Source organism: Staurois parvus, unplaced genomic scaffold (assembly GCF_062004578.1).
Source record: "Staurois parvus isolate SC_StPar_1 unplaced genomic scaffold, SC_StPar_1.0 ptg002447l, whole genome shotgun sequence".
NCBI classification, from domain to species: Eukaryota; Metazoa; Chordata; class Amphibia; order Anura; family Ranidae; genus Staurois; species Staurois parvus.
The window spans coordinates 3,223-22,428 of record NW_028320243.1 but is presented as its reverse complement, the minus strand read 5'-3'; the positions used below and the strand labels follow the sequence as shown (position 1 = coordinate 22,428).

Genomic DNA, 19,206 nt, shown 5'->3' with positions numbered 1-19,206 from the left:
CTGGGAGTTGTAGTCCCCCAGAGTGTACAATATACAGTGCCTGCTGGGAGTTGTAGTCCCCTTAGTGTACAGTATGCAGTTCCTGCTGGGAGTTGTAGTCCCCCATAGTATACAGTCCCTGCTGGGAGTTGTAGTCCCCCCATAGTGTACAGTATACAGTGTCTGCTGGGAGTTGTAGTCCCCTCATAGTGTACAGTATGCAGTGCCTGCTGGGAGTTGTAATCCCCCATAGTGTACAGTATGCAGTGCCTGCTGGGAGTTGTAGTCCCCCCCCATAGTGTACAGTATACAGTGTCTGCTGGGAGTTGTAATCCCCCATAGTGTACAGTATGCAGTGCCTGCTGGGAGTTGTAGTCCCCCCATGGTGTACAGTATACAGTCCCTGCTGGGAGTTGTACTCCCCCATAGTGTACAGTATACAGTGTCTGCTGGGAGTTGCAGTCCCCCCACCACAGTGTACTGTATAGTGTCTGCTGGGAGTTGTAGTCCTCCAGCGTCCTCTCACCTCTCCGGCTACCTCTGCCTCGTCTTCCCCGCTCTCTCCACCATCAATCCTGCGCTCTACACATCCACTTCCGCCTCCGGGTCACCAAACATCCACTTCCGGCGTTAGAAGGTCTTTCCTTTCCCATGGCGATCCGCCACTAGAGGTAGAGTTCCCTGATGTCGCTGAGCGGCGGCCATCTTGTTGTCAGTCTATGTTGGCCGCACCGAGGACTCCAGAAAAATGGCTCCGCGTGAGCGGACACTGCCGTTCTACTACAGCGCTACACCCCTCCGGCCATCTTTGTACACCTAAGTCAGCAGGTACCATATTGGTGCTCTCATTCCGCTGACTGCAATTACTGGCAGTGTTGAGATTCTTGTATGAAACTCTGAGGTCAGCAGTGCAGCTCCTACAGCCAAGTTATTTATTGATCGATTCAAAGTTATTGATTTGTATGTCTATCGATAATTCGGAACTATAACCCCATCCCCCACCACTCCATAGAGAGGGAGATCTTTATAATAATTATTTTTGTATATAATAATCCTTGTTTGGGGGATTTATATTCATATTATTTTAATATCACTTAGATATTAAAATAGTATAATAAAATATATATGGATGATACTAGAAATATTATTCCTCCAATAAAAAGATGAAAAAGGCTTTAATGTATAATTAATTTTTCTTATATTCTCTGAGATCTTTACAATAATTATTTGTTAAGTATTAAATCTTGTCCGGGGATTTTATTTATTTTATTTTAATATCACTTAGACATTAAAATATGATGGATGGATGATACTAGAAAAAGTAATCCTTTAATAAATAGACCAAATAGCCTTTAATTTATATATATTTTTTATTTATAATTAATTTTTATATTTTATACAATAATTATTTTTTAACGTATTAACCCTTTTTTTTTTAGAGATTTTACTTTATATTATTAATCAAAGTATATAAATGGATGATACTAGAAAAAGTAATCCTTTATTAAATAAACCAAATAGGCTTTCATTTATATATATATTTACAATTAATTATTATTATTATGATATTCTATATAATAATTATTTTTTAATGTATGAACCCCTTTTTTTTTTCTCTGTCTGGCAATCCGATGGACATGTCTGGGTTTGGCGGTTGCCAGGAGAACGGTACTTGCCTGACTGCATTGTGCAAGTGCAAGCTGTGCAAGGGGGGATTATAGTGTGGGGTTGTTTTTCAGGGGTTGGGCTTGGCCCCCTAGTTCCAGTGAAGGGAACTCTTAAGGCACTATTTTGGACAATTTCATGCTCCCCACTTTGTGGGAGGAGTTTGGGGATGGCCCCTTCCTGTTCCAACATGACTGCCCACCAGTGCACAAAGCAAGGTCCATAAAGACATGGAGGAGCCAGTTTGGGGTGGAGGAACTTGACTGTCCTGCACAGAGTCCTGACCTCAACCCCATAGAACACCTTTGGGATGAATTAGAGCGGAGACTGCGAGCCAGGCCTCCTCCCCCGACATCAGTGCCTGACCTGACAAATGTGCTTCTGGAAGAATGGTCCAACCTTCCCATAGACACCCTCCTAAACCTTGTGGACGGCCTTCCCAGAAGAGTTGAAGCTGTTATAGCTGCAAAGGGCGGGGCCAACTCAATATTGAACCCTATAGACTAAGACTGGGGGGGCCAATAAAGGTCATGTGTGTGGAAAGGGCTTGGCCAACTCAATATTGAACCCTACGGACTAAGACTGGGGGGCCATTAAAGGTCATGTGTGTGGAAAGGGCGGGGCCAACTCAATATTGAACCCTATGGACTAAGACTGGGGGGCCATTACAGGTCATGTGTGTGGGAAGGGCGGGGCCAACTCAATATTGAACCCTACGGACTACGACTGGGGGGCCATTAAAGGTCATGTGTGTGGAAAGGGCGGGGCCAACTCAATATTGAACCCTAAGGACTAATACTGGGAGGCCATTAAAGGTCATGTGTGTGGAAAGGGCGGGGCCAACTCAATATTGACCCCTATGGACTAAGACTGGGGGGCCATTAAAGGTCATGTGTGTGCAAAGGGCGGGGCCAACTCAATATTGAACCCTAAGGACTAATACTGGGAGGCCATTAAAGGTCATGTGTGTGGAAAGGGCGGGGCCAACTCAATATTGACCCCTATGGACTAAGACTGGGGGGCCATTAAAGGTCATGTGTGTGCAAAGGGCGGGGCCAACTCAATATTGAACCCTAAGGACTAATACTGGGAGGCCATTAAAGGTCATGTGTGTGGAAAGGGCGGGGCCAACTCAATATTGACCCCTATGGACTAAGACTGGGGGGCCATTAAAGGTCATGTGTGTGGAAAGGGCGGGGCCAACTCAATATTGAACCCTACGGACTAAGACTGGGGGGGCCATTAAAGGTCATGTGTGTTGAAAGGGCGGGGCCAACTCAATATTGAACCCTACGGACTAAGACTGGGGGGGCCATTAAAGGTCATGTGTGTGGAAAGGGCGGGGCCAACTCAATATTGAACACTACGGGCTACGACTGGGGGGGCATTAAAGGTCATGTGCGGGGAAAGGGCGGGGCCCGATACTTTCGGTAAGGTAGGAGGAGGACGGGGTAAGTATAGCTTTTCCCTAGACTGGAGAGAAGGAACAATCGATGGCTGGAGGTCGGGCGCAGACTCACCACATGGGGCGATAACATGGTCACCGGCGTTCTGCTTCCAAGGACATCAGCAAGAGGCAGCAATATGTTGACAGTTCCACTTTGTTTCCAAATTCGTTTTGAGTTTGGTTCGTATTATTTTGGGTGAAATTTCTTTTTGTTATTTCACATTTTCGTTTAATTGAGTTCCTCATTCGGAAATTCGGATGCATTCGGGTTTATTTTTAAAAATGCAATTGGCATGTTGATGAGGGGGGAGGGGAACCAGGAAGGGCAAAATATAGGCAGAATAATGAAAAGAATGTTTCTAGGCAGAGAAAATTTTTATTTTTTTTTCTTGTACAGAGTCGGCCATCGCGTTCTGTGAAGGTGCGGCTGCGCTGCAAATATAATGAGGATTACAGCAAAATAAAAAGCTGATGATGCAAAAGCCAAAATGTCTGCCGTGGAAGGAGGAAAAAGAGGGAAAAAAAGAGGGAAAAGGGGAAAGAGGAAAAAGAGAGGAAAAAAAGAAGAGGAAGCAGGAAGAAAGGAGGAGGAAGAAGAAGAGGGAGAAGGAAGAAGGAGAAGGAAGAAGGAGAAGAAGGAGAAGAAGGAAGAAGAAGAGGAAGGAGAAGGAAGAAGGAGAAGTATTGCTGGCGCTGTCGGAAGGATTTCCTCATCTCCTCGTCCATCACACTCGTCCAAAGTAGGTCTGGTAAGCCGGGTGGAAGCCGAACCATTCAGAGAGCTGGTCACAGGGCCAATAATTCTCACACTGCTCCTTCTTCACCTCCATGGGGGACTTTATAGGAAGATAGAACCTGGAGAGGAGAGGAGAGTTATAGAGGAAGGAGAGGAGTCCTCCAGCAGTGCAGAGTATTTCAGGAGAGGAGAGGAAGGAGCGGAGTCCTCCAGCAGTGCAGAGTATTTCAGGAGAGGAGAGGAAGGAGAGGAGTCCTCCAGCAGAGCAGAGTATTTCAGGAGAGGAGTTATAGAGGAAGGAGCAGAGTCCTCCAGCAGTGCAGAGTATTTCAGGAGAGGAAAGTTATAGAGGAAGGAGCAGAGTCCTCCAGCAGTGCAGAGTATTTCAGGAGAGGAGTTATAGAGGAAGGAGCGGAGTCCTCCGGCAGTGCAGAGTATTTCAGGAGAGGAGTTATAGAGGAAGGAGAGGAGTCCTCCAGCAGCGCAGAGTATTTCAGGAGAGGAGTTATAGAGGAAGGAGCGGAGTCCTCCAGCAGAGCAGAGTATTTCAGGAGAGGAGAGTTATAGAGGAAGGAGCGGAGTCCTCCAGCAGAGCAGAGTATTTCAGGAGAGGAGAGTTATAGAGGAAGGAGAGGAGTCCTCCAGCAGAGCAGAGTATTTCAGGAGAGGAGTTATAGAGGAAGGAGCGGAGTCCTCCAGCAGAGCAGAGTGTTTCAGGAGAGGAGTTATAGAGGAAGGAGAGGAGTCCTCCAGCAGTGCAGAGTATTTCAGGAGAGGAGAGTTATAGAGGAAGGAGCGGAGTCCTCCAGCAGAGCAGAGTATTTCAGGAGAGGAGAGTTATAGAGGAAGGAGCGGAGTCCTCCAGCAGCGCAGAGTATTTCAGGAGAGGAGAGGAGAGGAAGGAGAGGAGTCCTCCAGCAGTGCAGAGTATTTCAGGAGAGGAGTTATAGAGGAAGGAGCGGAGTCCTCCAGCAGCGCAGAGTATTTCAGGAGAGGAGTTATAGAGGAAGGAGCGGGGTCCTCCAGCAGCGCAGAGTATTTCAGGAGAGGAGTTATAGAGGAAGGAGCGGGGTCCTCCAGCAGAGCAGAGTATTTCAGGAGAGGAGAGGAAGGAGAGGAGTCCTCCAGCAGCGCAGAGTATTTCAGGAGAGGAGAGTTATAGAGGAAGGAGCGGAGTCCTCCAGCAGTGCAGAGTATTTCAGGAGAGGAGAGTTATAGAGGAAGGAGAGGAGTCCTCCAGCAGTGCAGAGTATTTCAGGAGAGGAGTTATAGAGGAAGGAGAGGAGTCCTCCAGCAGCGCAGAGTATTTCAGGAGAGGAGAGTTATAGAGGAAGGAGAGGAGTCCTCCAGCAGTGCAGAGTATTTCAGGAGAGGAGAGTTATAGAGGAAGGAGCGGAGTCCTCCGGCAGTGCAGAGTATTTCAGGAGAGGAGAGTTATAGAGGAAGGAGCGGAGTCCTCCAGCAGAGCAGAGTATTTCAGGAGAGGAGTTATAGAGGAAGGAGCGGGGTCCTCCAGCAGCGCAGAGTATTTCAGGAGAGGAGAGTTATAGAGGAAGGAGCGGGGTCCTCCAGCAGAGCAGAGTATTTCAGGAGAGGAGAGGAAGGAGAGGAGTCCTCCAGCAGTGCAGAGTATTTCAGGAGAGGAGAGTTATAGAGGAAGGAGCGGAGTCCTCCAGCAGTGCAGAGTATTTCAGGAGAGGAGAGTTATAGAGGAAGGAGAGGAGTCCTCCAGCAGTGCAGAGTATTTCAGGAGAGGAGTTATAGAGGAAGGAGAGGAGTCCTCCAGCAGCGCAGAGTATTTCAGGAGAGGAGAGTTATAGAGGAAGGAGAGGAGTCCTCCAGCAGCGCAGAGTATTTCAGGAGAGGAGAGTTATAGAGGAAGGAGCGGAGTCCTCCGGCAGTGCAGAGTATTTCAGGAGAGGAGAGTTATAGAGGAAGGAGCGGAGTCCTCCAGCAGAGCAGAGTATTTCAGGAGAGGAGAGTTATAGAGGAAGGAGCGGAGTCCTCCGGCAGTGCAGAGTATTTCAGGAGAGGAGAGTTATAGAGGAAGGAGCGGGGTCCTCCAGCAGAGCAGAGTATTTCAGGAGAGGAGAGGAGAGGAAGGAGAGGAGTCCTCCAGCAGTGCAGAGTATTTCAGGAGAGGAGAGTTATAGAAAAAGGAGAGGAGTCCTCCAGCAGCGCAGAGTATTTCAGGAGAGGAGAGTTATAGAGGAAGGAGAGGAGTCCTTCAGCAGTGCAGAGTATTTCAGGAGAGGAGTTATAGAGGAAGGAGTGGAGTACTCCAGCAGTGCAGAGTATTTCAGGAGAGGAGTTATAGAGGAAGGAGAGGAGTCCTTCAGCAGTGCAGAGTATTTCAGGAGAGGAGAGTTATAGAGGAAGGAGCGGAGTCCTCCAGCAGAGCAGAGTATTTCAGGAGAGGAGAGGAGAGGAGAGGAAGGAGAGGAGTCCTCCAGCAGTGCAGAGTATTTCAGGAGAGGAGAGTTATAGAGGAAGGAGAGGAGTCCTCCAGCAGTGCAGAGTATTTCAGGAGAGGAGTTATAGAGGAAGGAGAGGAGTCCTCCAGCAGCGCAGAGTATTTCAGGAGAGGAGAGTTATAGAGGAAGGAGAGGAGTCCTCCAGCAGTGCAGAGTATTTCAGGAGAGGAGTTATAGAGGAAAGGGAGGAGTCCTCCAGCAGTGCAGAGTATTTCAGGAGAGGAGTTATAGAGGAAGGAGCGGAGTCCTCCAGCAGTGCAGAGTATTTCAGGAGAGGAGTTATAGAGGAAGGAGAGGAGTCCTCCGGCAGTGCAGAGTATTTCAGGAGAGGAGAGTTATAGAGGAAGGAGCGGAGTCCTCCAGCAGTGCAGAGTATTTCAGGAGAGGAGTTATAGAGGAAGGAGCGGAGTCCTCCAGCAGAGCAGAGTATTTCAGGAGAGGAGTTATAGAGGAAGGAGAGGAGTCCTCCAGCAGCGCAGAGTATTTCAGGAGAGGAGAGTTATAGAGGAAGGAGAGGAGTCCTCCAGCAGAGCAGAGTATTTCAGGAGAGGAGTTATAGAGGAAGGAGCGGAGTCCTCCAGCAGTGCAGAGTATTTCAGGAGAGGAGTTATAGAGGAAGGGGCGGAGTCCCTCCGGCAGTGCAGAGTATTTCAGGAGAGGAGAGCTATAGAGGAAGGAGAGGAGTCCTCCAGCAGCGCAGAGTATTTCAGGAGAGGAGAGTTATAGAGGAAGGAGCGGAGTCCTCCAGCAGCGCAGAGTATTTCAGGAGAGGAGAGTTATAGAGGAAGGAGCGGAGTCCTCCAGCAGCGCAGAGTATTTCAGGAGAGGAGTTTATAGAGGAAGGAGCGGAGTCCTCCAGCAGTGCAGAGTATTTCAGGAGAGGAGAGTTATAGAGGAAGGAGAGGAGTCCTCCAGCAGCGCAGAGTATTTCAGGAGAGGAGTTATAGAGGAAGGAGAGGAGTCCTCCAGCAGTGCAGAGTACTTCAGGAGAGGAGTTATAGAGGAAGGAGCGGAGTCCTCCAGCAGTGCAGAGTATTTCAGGAGAGGAGAGTTATAGAGGAAGCAGCGGAGTCCTCCAGCAGAGCAGAGTATTTCAGGAGAGGAGAGTTATAGAGGAAGGAGCGGAGTCCTCCAGCAGAGCAGAGTATTTCAGGAGAGGAGAGTTATAGAGGAAGGAGCGGAGTCCTCCAGCAGCGCAGAGTATTTCAGGAGAGGAGTTATAGAGGAAGGAGAGGAGTCCTCCAGCAGCGCAGAGTATTTCAGGAGAGGAGTTATAGAGGAAGGAGAGGAGTCCTCCAGCAGCGCAGAGTATTTCAGGAGAGGAGAGTTATAGAGGAAGGGGCGGAGTCCTCCAGCAGTGCAGAGTATTTCAGGAGAGGAGAGTTATATAGGAAGGAGCGGAGTCCTCCAGCAGCGCAGAGTATTTCAGGAGAGGAGAGTTATAGAGGAAGGAGAGGAGTCCTCCAGCAGCGCAGAGTATTTCAGGAGAGGAGAGTTATAGAGGAAGGAGAGGAGTCCTCCAGCAGTGCAGAGTATTTCAGGAGAGGAGTTATAGAGGAAGGAGAGGAGTCCTCCAGCAGAGCAGAGTATTTCAGGAGAGGAGTTATAGAGGAAGGAGAGGAGTCCTCCAGCAGTGCAGAGTATTTCAGGAGAGGAAAGTTATAGAGGAAGGAGAGGAGTCCTCCAGCAGCGCAGAGTATTTCAGGAGAGGAGTTATAGAGGAAGGAGAGGAGTCCTCCGGCAGTGACCTCTTCATGCTCCGTATGGTGGACTTACCTCTCATAATAGTCGTAGACTCGTTTGTGTCGTTTGATGAGGGAATGTGCTGAGCTCCTCGCCATCTTCACGTCTGGAAGAAGTAAAACGCGTCCAGAAATATCGATCTGATTGTAATCAATAATAACATATTTCACTTTTATATACACGGCCCAAAAAACATGAAAGGACGACTCTGAGAACCCATCAGATCCCAATGGGGAGGAATCTCCTGCTGGATCTCTATACTGACATGGACGGGGGATGGGTGAGGAATGTAAGGACGCCCCATCATTGGATGGAAATGATCGACCTACAGAGGACTGAATTCACAGACACCCCGAAGATCAAAGTGAAGAAATGATGCAGCAGGCGAGTCTATTTGGCTGAAATGTCATTGCAGCAACTCAGAATGGTCCTCAGTAGTCTGTGTGGCCCCCACGTGCTTGTATGTATGCCTGACAACGTCGGGGGAGGCTCCTAATGAGACCACGGATGGTGTCCTGGGGGATTTCCTCCCAGATCTGGACCAGGGCATCACTGAGCTCCTGGACAGTCTGAGGTGTAACCTGGGGGCGTCGGATGGACCGAAACATGACATCCCAGAGGGGTTCTATGGGATTTAGGTCAGGAGAGCGTGGGGGCCATTCAATGGTATCAATTCCTTCATCCTCCAGGAACTTCCTGCATACTCTCCCCACATGAGGCCGGGCTTTGTCCTGCACCAGGAGGAACCCAGGACCCACTGCACCAGGAGGAACCCAGGACCCACTGCACCAGGAGGAACCCAGGACCCACTGCACCAGGAGGAACCCAGGACCCACTGCACCAGGAGGAACCCAGGACCCACTGCACCAGGAGGTACCCAGGACCCACTGCACCAGGAGGTACCCAGGACCCACGGCACCAGGAGGTACTCAGGACCCACGGCACCAGGAGGTACCCAGGACCCACTGCACCAGGAGGAACCCAGGACCCACTGCACCAGGAGGAACCCAGGACCCACTGCACCATGAGGAACCCAGGACCCACTACACCAGGAGGAACCCAGGACCCACTGCACCAGGAGGAACCCAGGACCCCCTGCACCAGGAGGTACCCAGGACCCACTGCACCTGCGTAGGATCTGACAATGGGTCCAAGGATTTCATCCCGATACCTAATGGCAGTCAGGGTGCCATTGTCTAGCCTTTAGAGGTCTGTGCGTCCCTCCATGGAGATGCCTCCCCAGACCATCACTGACCCACCACCACAACGGTCATGCTGAACCATGTTACAGGCAGCAGAATGTTCTCCACGGCTTCTCCAGACCCTTTCATGTCTGTCACATGTGCTCAGGGGGACCCTGCTCTCATCTGTGAAAAGCACAGGGTGCCAGTGGTGGACCTGCCAATTCTGGTGTTCAATGGCAAATGCCAATCCAGCTCTATGGTGCCGGGCAGTGAGCACAGGGCCCACTAGAGGACGTCGGGCCCTCAGGCCACCATCAAACCCGCCCCGCAGGCCAGAGTACTTGGTGTCATTCTGGACTACAACATATCCTTCCAGCCCCAAGTCCAATCTTTAACAAACTCGTGCAGACTCCACCTCCGCAACATGCAGACTCCACCTCCGCAACATGCAGACTCCACCTCCGCAACATGCAGACTCCACCTCCGCAACATCGCCAAAATCCGCACGTTCCTAACCCCAGAAACCACTAAACAGCTCATCCACTCCCTCATCATATCACGACTCAACTACTGCAACTCCCTCCTCACTGGCCTGCCTCGCCACAGGCTATCCCCGCTTCAGTCCATCCTGAATACAGCTGCCAGACTCATACACCTTTCCAACCGCTCTGTCTCCACCACCCCCCTCTGCCAATCCCTCCACTGGCCTCCACTCAGTGTCCTCCACCCCCCTCTGCCAATCCCTCCACTGGCTTCCGATTGCGCAACGGATCAAATCAAAATCCTAACACTGACGTACAAAGCCGTCCACCATACTGCCCCGAACTACATCACTGACCTAATATCCAAGTACCACCCAACACGCACACTCCGCTCCTCACAAGACCTCCTTCTCTCTAGTTCCCTGGTGTCCTCCTCCCATGCCCGCCTCCAGGACTTCTCCAGGGTGTCCCCCATCCTCTGGAACTCCCTGCCCCAACCCATCAGATTATCACCTACTCTCCTCTCCTTTAGGCGCACCCTGAAAACCCATCTCTTCAGGGAAGCCTACCCCACCCCCTGATAACCTGCCAACCTCCTCCACTCTTCCTACCACTCCATCCCCCACAGCTATCTCCTCCTGTGCCACCATCCCCTCCCTCCTAGATTGTAAGCTCCAAGGATCAGGGCCCTCGAACCCCTCATGTATCACATTGTATTGGTATTGTTCTGTCACATGTTCTGTCCCCCTCTGTAATGTACAGCGCTGAGCGAACTATTTATAAATACTGTATAATAATAATAATAATAATAATAATAATGAAGTCTGTTTCTGATTGGTCAGAGACATTCACACCAGTGGCCTGCTGGGGGTCATTTTGTAGGGCTCTGTCAGGGCTCATCCTGTTCCTCCTTGCACAAAGGAGCAGATACCGGTCCTGCTGATGGGTTAAGGACCTTCTACAGCCCTGTCCAGCTCTCCTAGAGGAACTGCCTGTCTCCTGGAATCTCCTCCGTGCTCTCGTCTCCTGGAATCTCCTCCGTGCTCTCGTCTCCTGGAATCTCCTCCGTGTTCTCGTCTCCTGGAATCTCCTCCGTGCTCTCGTCTCCTGGAATCTCCTCCGTGATCTCGTCTCCTGGAATCTCCTCCGTGCTCTCGTCTCCTGGAATCTCCTCCGTGATCTCGTCTCCTGGAATCTCCTCCGTGATCTCGTCTCCTGGAATCTCCTCCGTGCTCTCGTCTCCTGGAATCTCTTCCGTGATCTCGTCTCCTGGAATCTCTTCCGTGATCTCGTCTCCTGGAATCTCTTCCGTGATCTCGTCTCCTGGAATCTCCTCCGTGATCTCGTCTCCTGGAATCTCCTCCGTGATCTCGTCTCCTGGAATCTCCTCCGTGATCTCGTCTCCTGGAATCTCCTCCGTGCTCTCGTCTCCTGGAATCTCCTCCGTGATCTCGTCTCCTGGAATCTCCTCCGTGCTCTCGTCTCCTGGAATCTCCTCCGTGATCTCGTCTCCTGGAATCTCCTCCATGCTCTCGTCTCCTGGAATCTCTTCCGTGATCTCGTCTCCTAGAATCTCTTCCGTGATCTCGTCTCCTGGAATCTCTTCCGTGATCTCGTCTGCTGGAATCTCCTCCGTGCTCTCGTCTGCTGGAATCTCCTCCGTGCTCTCGTCTCCTGGAATCTCCTCCGTGCTCTCGTCTCCTGGAATCTCCTCCGTGCTCTCGTCTCCTGGAATCTCCTCCGTGCTCTCGTCTCCTGGAATCTCCTCCGTGCTCTCGTCTCCTGGAATCTCCTCCGTGCTCTCGTCTCCTGGAATCTCCTCCGTGCTCTCGTCTCCTGGAATCTCCTCCGTGCTCTCGTCTCCTGGAATCTCCTCCGTGCTCTCGTCTCCTGGAATCTCCTCCGTGCTCTCGTCTCCTGGAATCTCCTCCGTGATCTTGTCTCCTGGAATCTCCTCCGTGCTCTCGTCTCCTGGAATCTCCTCCATGCTCTTGTCTCCTGGAATCTCCTCCGTGCTCTCGTCTCCTGGAATCTCCTCCATGCTCTTGTCTCCTGGAATCTCCTCCATGCTCTTGAGACTGTGCTGGAGACACAGCAAACCTTCTGGCAATGGCAGGTATTGATGTGCCATCCTGGAGGAGTTGGACTGCCTGTACAACCTCTGTAGGGTCCAGGTATGGCCTCATGCTACCAGTAGTGACACCGACCCGAGCCAAATGCAAAACTAGTGAAAAACAGAAAAGATGAGGAGGGAAAAATGTCAGTGTCCTCCACCTGTAAAACCCATTCCTGTTTTGGGGGTCGTCTCATTGTTGCCCATCTAGTGCAACTATTAATTTCATGAACACCAAAGCAGCTGAAACTGATGAACATTCCCCTCTGCGACTTCCCTGACCAGATCCATATCCCGGGAGTGTCATGGACTTCGGACTACAAAGTCTTCCTTTCAGTTTTTGGAGCCGTGTATATTATAAACGTATTAAACCCAAAACCAGAAATCTCATCTATCACACCTCACCGATCATTAGATGTGGTGGCTGCATTCGTTTTCTTTTTTCCCCTCTGTTGTCACCTGCTGATCTGGCCAGTAACACCCCTCCTACATTAGAGCGCCCCCACTCTGGAGGACGGAGCACAGGGGGCACCTTTGGACAGCAGCATTGTCAGCCTGGAGGGAGGGGAGTGTTACACAGACTAGCAGATTTAGATACACCAACACATCGAAGGCAAACTGCAGCTATTACTTTATAATCCCTTAGGGTCCGCTCACATGGGAGGTTCCGTTTTTTCCATCAGTTCAGTCACGTTTTTACATCCGTTGACATCGTTTCTTCATCCGTTTTTCATCCATTTTTCATCCGTTTACATTCATTGACATCGTTTCTTCATCCGTTTTTCATCCATTTTTCATCCGTTTACATTCACTGACATCTGTTTCTTCATCCGTTTTCTCATCTGTTTCCATTCGTGTTTGATCTGTTTACATCCGTTTCTTCATCTGTTTACATCCGTTTTACATCTATTTATGTCCGTTTCCCCCATTTACATCTGTTTTTGGTCCATTTACATCCATTTTCATCCGTTTACATCCAGTTTTTCATCCGTTTTTTGGTTTGTTTATATCCGTTTTTGGTCTGTTTAAAACCATTGACATCAGTTGACATCAATTTCTTCATCTGTTTTATTCATTTTCATCTGCTTTACATCCATTTATGTCTGTTTTCACCCCTTTACATCCGTTTACATTTGTTTTTGGTCCATTTACATCCATTTCCATCTGTTGACATCCGCTTCTTCATACGATGTTTCATCCATTTTTCATCTGTTTACATCCATGTTTGGTCCGTTTACATCAGTTGATATTCGTTTCTTCATCTATTGTTTCATCCGTTTACATCCATTTATGGCCGTTTTCCTCCATTTAAATCCATTTTTAATCCTTCTACATCTGTTTTTCATCCATTTCTTCATCCGTTTACATCCATTGACATCCGTTTTACATCAGTGTACATCCGGTTTTGGTCCATTTTCATCCGTTTACATCCATTTTTTACGTTTGCATCCGGTTTTGGTCCATTTTTCATCCGTTTACATCCATTGACATCCGTTTACATCCATTTATGGCCGTTTTCCTCCATTTACATCCATTTTTAATCCTTCTACATCTGTTTTTCATCCATTTCTTCATCCGTTTACATCCGTTGACATCCGCTTTTCATCCGTTACGGGTTTTTTGTGGAAGAAAAATAGGGTTTTCTTCCGTTAAAAAAAACAGATGTTAACGGATGCATTAATGGATGTATAAAGATGTTCATTCGTTTACATCCGTAAGTCCATAGAAATACATGGGGGGGGGTCGTTTTTCACCCGTAAACGGACAAATGAACACCGGACAGATGGAGCGCCCGGGGGGGGGGGGGGGGGGGGCCTGAATGTATTTATTCCGTTTTGGGATAAAAGGTTTTAAATCAATAAACGCTGATCATTGTCAGCCCCCCCCCCCCCCCCCCCGCCAATGTTTTGTCTCATCCCTGTAAACTGCTACATCTGCAGGACAGCTTGTTCTTCTGAAAACAACAGACTTACTGGCCGGATCGCCAGGTGAAAAATAAAAGAAAGAAAGCGAATGCAGCCGTCCCGTCTGAGCGTTTGTAAGCTGCATAATGAGGATATATATAATAAATGTTTGTTTTATGCGGCTTTCATGATGATGGATTCAGGGCAAAGCAATCATGGGAAAGGAAGGCTGTGATTGGTTCACCTTCAGCGTCGATCGCTTTTCTTGATTTCTGAGGCGCGGGACCTGGAGGGACATAAAAAGAGAAGGTTTCTGTTCTGGTTGTCATGCTGATCCCCTCGCTTCACTGAAACTCACCGCACACTGGGAGCTTCTCACAATGTGCATTAGAAGCTGCAGCCAGTCAGAGAGAGCTCCGCCTCCTTTCCTGGCTGGAGGACGTCCGGCATCATCTAGCGCTTTCCTCCCTCAGCCTGACTGTCCCTGGTCCCGCCCCTTTCATTCATAGGAGCCCGCCTCATTTCCTGGCTGGAAGACGTCCAGCATCATCTAGCCCTTTCCTCTCCCAGCCTGACTGTCCCTGGCCCCACCCCTTTCCTCTGCCAGCCTGACTGTCCCTGGCCCCGCCCCTTTCATTCATAGGAGCCCACCTTATTTCCTGGCTGGAGGACGCCCAGCGTCATCTAGCACTTTCCTCCCCCAGCCTGACTGTCCCTGGCCCCGCCCCTTTTATTCATAGGAGCCTGTCTTATTTCCTGGCTGGTTGACATCCAGCATCATCTAGCTCCTTCCTCCCCCAGCCTGACTGTTCCTGGCCCGCCCCTTTCATTCATTGGATTTCAGTCCTTCCAATCAGTGAGGCTCAGCATCACATGGGGGTGTTATGTATGCAAATACAGCCTACCTAGGAACACCCACTCCTCCATATTGATCAAAGCATTGTGATATTTACATAACTCCTCCCACTGCTTGTATCAGGACCGAGGGCTCTGGAAAGGGTTACTGAGGCATCCAGAGAACCCAACCAGCTCCTCCCAGGAGTTGTGACATGCCTGCCTTGCATAGAGAAGCACAGAGACCCAGTGATGACATCACTACATCTAAAATAGGATATGTCATGAAATTGGAACAGTTTTACTTAAATATGTTAACATGTTGGGGGAGGGGGTGCAGGGGAGGACCTGGGAAGGCAAAATACAAGCAGATTAAACTTCAGCTTTGACGTTTCCAGGAAGCTATAGCCAGCTGCATTGCATAGGGAAGCACAGAGACCCAGTGATTATATAATGATGGTATTGCATAGGGAAGCACAGAGACCCAGTGATTATATAATGATGGTATTGCATAGGGAAGCACAGAGACCCAGTGATTATATAATGATGGTATTGCATAGGGAATTTGGGGGCAGGCAGAGGGTTGGGGGAGGGTAAATGTGAGAGGAGGTGCTAGGATTGGTGATTTGGAGGGGGGGGGGGATTGTGTTGGGTGGGGGGAAGAAAATGTGTGCTAGAAGTGATTTGGGTGGTTTGTGCTAGAAGAGGTCATATGGTTGGGGGAGGGGGGATTTGTGCTAGGAGGGGGTACTGGGGGGTGCTAGGAGGGGAAGTTTGTGGGAGAGGATTTGTGCTAGGAGTCGAGATGGGTGGGGGGGAATTTGTGCTGGGAGGGAAATTTTCTTTTTTGGGGGGGGGGCAAAGATTTCTGTTGGGAGGGGTAATTTCAGCAAGGTGGCAGATTTGTACTGGGGAGGGAATTAATGCTTCGGGGGGGGGGGGGGGGGTAAGCATGCAGATTAGTGCTAGATTTTTTTTTTTTTGGGGGGGGTGGTGCAGTTTTGCATGTTCACCCTGTCCTCTCGGGTATAAATCATGACACATTCAGACTGCACTCCTTTACCCAATCATCTAAAGATTTGCAGTCCTGCCACTATTGATGACTTGTGTGCAGACAGTGCAGTCAGCATCCATGCTGAACGACTGCAGAAATAAAAGCAATGACATGGGGACTGCAGCGTGTTCCAGCCCTGATCTGATTGTCATTGACAGAGCAGTAAAGCGCAGCCGCCGTGACACAAAGCAGGAAGGATTAGCGACAAGCGAAGCTGCGACTATGTAACGATCAGCTCTTCCCGGCAAACATGAATTCCGATTAGGATTTTGTATCTCAGGGTGCGGGAAAAGGTGCTGAAAAAGGTGCGGGAAAAAGTTGAAATAAAAGCTGAGAGCTGCTGAAATCCTCCCACCTTGTTGGGTCAGGACGGCCGCCATCCCCAGCAGCGTCAGGACAATGAGCCCCTTCATGGCGGTGCGCGTCGTATCCCTCCTGTCGCTGCTCGTCGTATCCCTCCTGTCGCTGCGCGTCGTATCCCTCCTGTCGCTGCGCGTCGTATCCCTCCTGTCGCTGCGCGTCGTATCCCTCCTGTCGCTGCGCGTCGTATCCCTCCTGTCGCTGCGCGTCGTGTTCCTCCTGTCGCTGCGCGTCGTATCCCTCCTGTCGCAGCGCGTCGTATCCCTCCTGTCGCTGCGCGTCGTATCCCTCCTGTCGCTGCGCGTCGTATCCCTCCTGTCGCTGCGCGTCGTATCCCTCCTGTCGCTGCGCGTCGTAGTCCTCCTGTCGCTGCGCGTCGTAGTCCTCCTGTCGCTGCGCGTCGTATCCCTCCTGTCGCTGCGCGTCGTATCCCTCCTGTCGCTGCGCGTCGTATCCCTCCTGTCGCTGCGCGTCGTATCCCTCCTGTCGCAGCGCGTCGTATCCCTCCTGTCGCTGCGCGTCGTATCCCTCCTGTCGCTGCGCGTCGTATCCCGCCTGTCGCAGCGCGTCGTATCCCTCCTGTCGCAGCGCGTCGTATCCCTCCTGTCGCAGCGCGTCGTATCCCTCCTGTCGCTGCGCGTCGTATCCCTCCTGTCGCTGCGCGTCGTATCCCTCCTGTCGCTGCGCGTCGTATCCCTCCTGTCGCTGCGCGTCGTATTCCTCCTGTCGCTCGCTGCGCTCCCCCAGCTGGAGAGTGTCTGGCAGTCAGCAGGGACTGGGTCTGTTCTGCGTTACGTCCTCTTATATAACGGCACCGTGTGCTGGAGCGTCGCTCGCCAAATTCCTGGGGGGGGCGGCTCATGCTTGGAGAAGGGGGATCCGGAGGGTCTGGAAGCCGCCCTATCGCCCCGCGGCTCCTGAGGGATTCGTCCGTCATACGTGTGCTAGAAGACACCACATGTATAGGACAGAACTTATTCTGTTACTTTGTTTCTTTTTTTTTGTTCTTTATTATTTCGGTCTGGCGGACGTGTCACGGGAAGGGGGGGGGGGGGGGGACACGTAGCAAACAAAAGTCTTCATTACAGAGATGAGATTACAGCCAGCAAAGGAAATCTCCTCCCGATGGGGAATACAGATGTGAAAAGGCGAAATAATCAGCAACTTGCAGTAATAAAATGTACTTCGTTCTGCGATCAACGCGTTTCAGGGTTCCAGGCGGTGCCGCTTCCTCGCTGCAGAGATGAGATTGCAGCCATCAAGGGAAATATCCCCCCCGATGGGGAAAACAGATGTGAAAAGGTGAAAGAATCAGCAACCTTTAGTAAAAAAAAAAAAAAAAGAATTACATGTTGCTTTATTTGTACTGCGAGCAACGCATTTCAGGGTTGTAGGCGACGCCGCTTCCTCATTGCAGAGATGAGATTGCAGCCATCAAGGGAAATTTCCCCCCGATGGGGAAAACAGATGTGAAAAGGCCAACCAATAATCAGCAACCCTCAGGGAAAAAAAAAAAAAAAAAAAAAGTTCCATGTTACTTTATTCATAATGTGAGCAACGCGTTTCAGGGTTGTAGGTGACGCCGCTTCTTCGTTGCGGAGATCAGATTCCCCCCCCCCCCCGATGGAGAATACAGATGTGAAAAGGCGTCATTATAATTAGCAACCTTCAGTAAAAAGAAGTGTTACTTTATTTGTATTTTACAGCAACCTTCAGTAAAAATTAGTTACATGTTACTTTATTCGTACTGCGAGCAACGCGTTTCAGGGTCGTAGGCGGCGGCGCTTCCTCATTGCAGAGATGAGATTACAGCCATCAAGGGAAATCTGCTCCTGCTGAGGAATACAGAAAAGGCGTCGTAATAAAATGAAAAATGTTTAAAAAGCGGGATTTTTTACTTTCGGTTATAAAACATCAAATACATTTTTTTTTAAAATCAAATTTCTTTATCAATTTTGGCCCCAGTGTATTCTGGTCGGTGTCTTTGTAGTATATATGGATTGGGGTGTGTTATCGCGTCTACAAACCGCGGTATATACTGTATACTGGAATTATTATTTTTTTTATACTAGTAATGGTGGTAATCAGCCATTAGTGTGGAGGGAAATGTGGTGCAAACTGACACCGGGTGGGAACTTTTGCTTTGCAGGGAGAAAACAAAAACCAGACATCCCTTCTCCGTGTACAGAGCCGTGTGTTAGTAAACGTGGGACTCTCTACTGTCATTCGCTAAGCCAGGTGGCAGGGCGTGGGGCGCTCCTTCCGGGCGGCAGGGCGTGGGGACGCTCCTTCCGGGCGGCAGGGCGTGGGGACGCTCCTTCCGGGCGGCAGGGCGTGGGGACGCTCCTTCCGGGCGGCAGGGCGTGGGGACGCTCCTTCCGGGCGGCAGGGCGTGGGGACGCTTGCTCTGGGCGGCAGGGCGTGGCTACAAGGGCCCACGCACACTGCATCGCTTCCACTTGTACGGAAGACCTCAATTTTCTTACCGCGGATTCCTGCCGTTAGGATTTGAATAACAAACAGACAACTTGTAGAACTGAAATGGTTTTCCTTTTACTGAATACAAGTGACCCCCGAAGAGGACGAATTTATATTCCAAAAAGAGACAAACAAAAAACAGCCCTTCCTGGGATGGGGGGGGGGGGGGTCCACTTGGTCCAGGGGTCCCTCTTGGCCGTGTCCTATGTGGCCTTGTTGGCATGTTCCTTTGCTGGTATGCGGTCCCCGGGCCCCTGGGGGGTCCCTCTTGGCCATGTCCTATGTGGCCACGTTGGTGTCTTCCTTTGCTGGTATGCGGTCCCCGGGCCCCTGGGGGGATCCTCTTGGCCGTGTCCTATGCGGCCACGTTGGTGTCTTCCTTTGCTGGTATGCTGTCCCCGGGCCCCTGGGGGGATCCTCTTGGCCGTGTCCTATGCGGCCACGTTGGTGTCTTCCTTTGCTGGTATGCTGTCCCCGGGCCCCTGGGGGGATCCTCTTGGCCATGTCCTATGTGGCCACGTTGGTGTCTTCCTTTGCTGGTATGCGGTCCCCGGGCCCCTGGGGGGATTCTCTTGGCCGTGTCCTATGTGGCCACATTGGTGTCTTCCTTTGCTGGTATGCTGTCCCCGGGCCCCTGGGGGGATCCTCTTGGCTGTGTCCTATGTGGCCACGTTGGTGTCTTCCTTTGCTGGTATGCGGTCCCCGGGCCCCTGGGGGGTCCCTCTTGGCCGTGTCCTATGTGGCCACGTTGGT

The 19,206-nt window shown here is 50.6% G+C and overlaps 2 protein-coding genes across 3 annotated transcripts in view; both read right to left on the bottom strand.

Moving 5' to 3' along the window:
- The window catches only part of LOC149430866 (WW domain-binding protein 11-like), a 28,067-nt gene extending 27,474 nt beyond the window's left edge, over positions 1-593 (bottom strand). The window contains exon 1 of the mRNA XM_089665979.1: positions 506-593. The gene's annotated coding sequence lies outside the window, so the exon portion shown is untranslated. The remainder of the gene's footprint in view (positions 1-505) is intronic.
- A 2,854-nt stretch (positions 594-3,447) lies between these two features.
- LOC149430865 (osteocalcin-like) lies at positions 3,448-16,742 on the bottom strand. Of its 2 annotated transcripts, XM_089665975.1 has the most exons (4): positions 15,971-16,738; positions 13,972-14,013; positions 8,078-8,150; positions 3,448-3,946 (listed from the first exon to the last, which is right to left on the bottom strand). In XM_089665975.1, exons 1-4 carry the CDS (start codon positions 16,026-16,028, stop codon positions 3,817-3,819), a joined length of 303 nt encoding a protein of 100 aa, XP_089522101.1. In that variant the 5' UTR covers positions 16,029-16,738; the 3' UTR covers positions 3,448-3,816. The 2 variants fall into 2 exon arrangements, with proteins under 2 accessions (XP_089522101.1, XP_089522102.1); XM_089665976.1 differs by lacking the exon at positions 13,972-14,013 and having other exon boundaries at positions 15,971-16,742.
- Positions 16,743-19,206: the final 2,464 nt, after the last annotated feature.

Bases quoted from the DNA above. Each gene is read 5' to 3' on its own strand.
- LOC149430865 (XM_089665975.1), bottom strand. From the start codon at position 16,028: ATGAAGGGGCTCATTGTCCTGACGCTGCTGGGGATGGCGGCCGTCCTG. The intron at 14,014-15,970 runs GTGGGAGGATTT...ATGTCCCTCCAG, and splicing joins GGCCGTCCTGACCCAACAAG to GTCCCGCGCCTCAGAAATCA. The intron at 3,947-8,077 runs GTAAGTCCACCA...TCTCCTCTCCAG, and splicing joins GTCTACGACTATTATGAGAG to GTTCTATCTTCCTATAAAGT.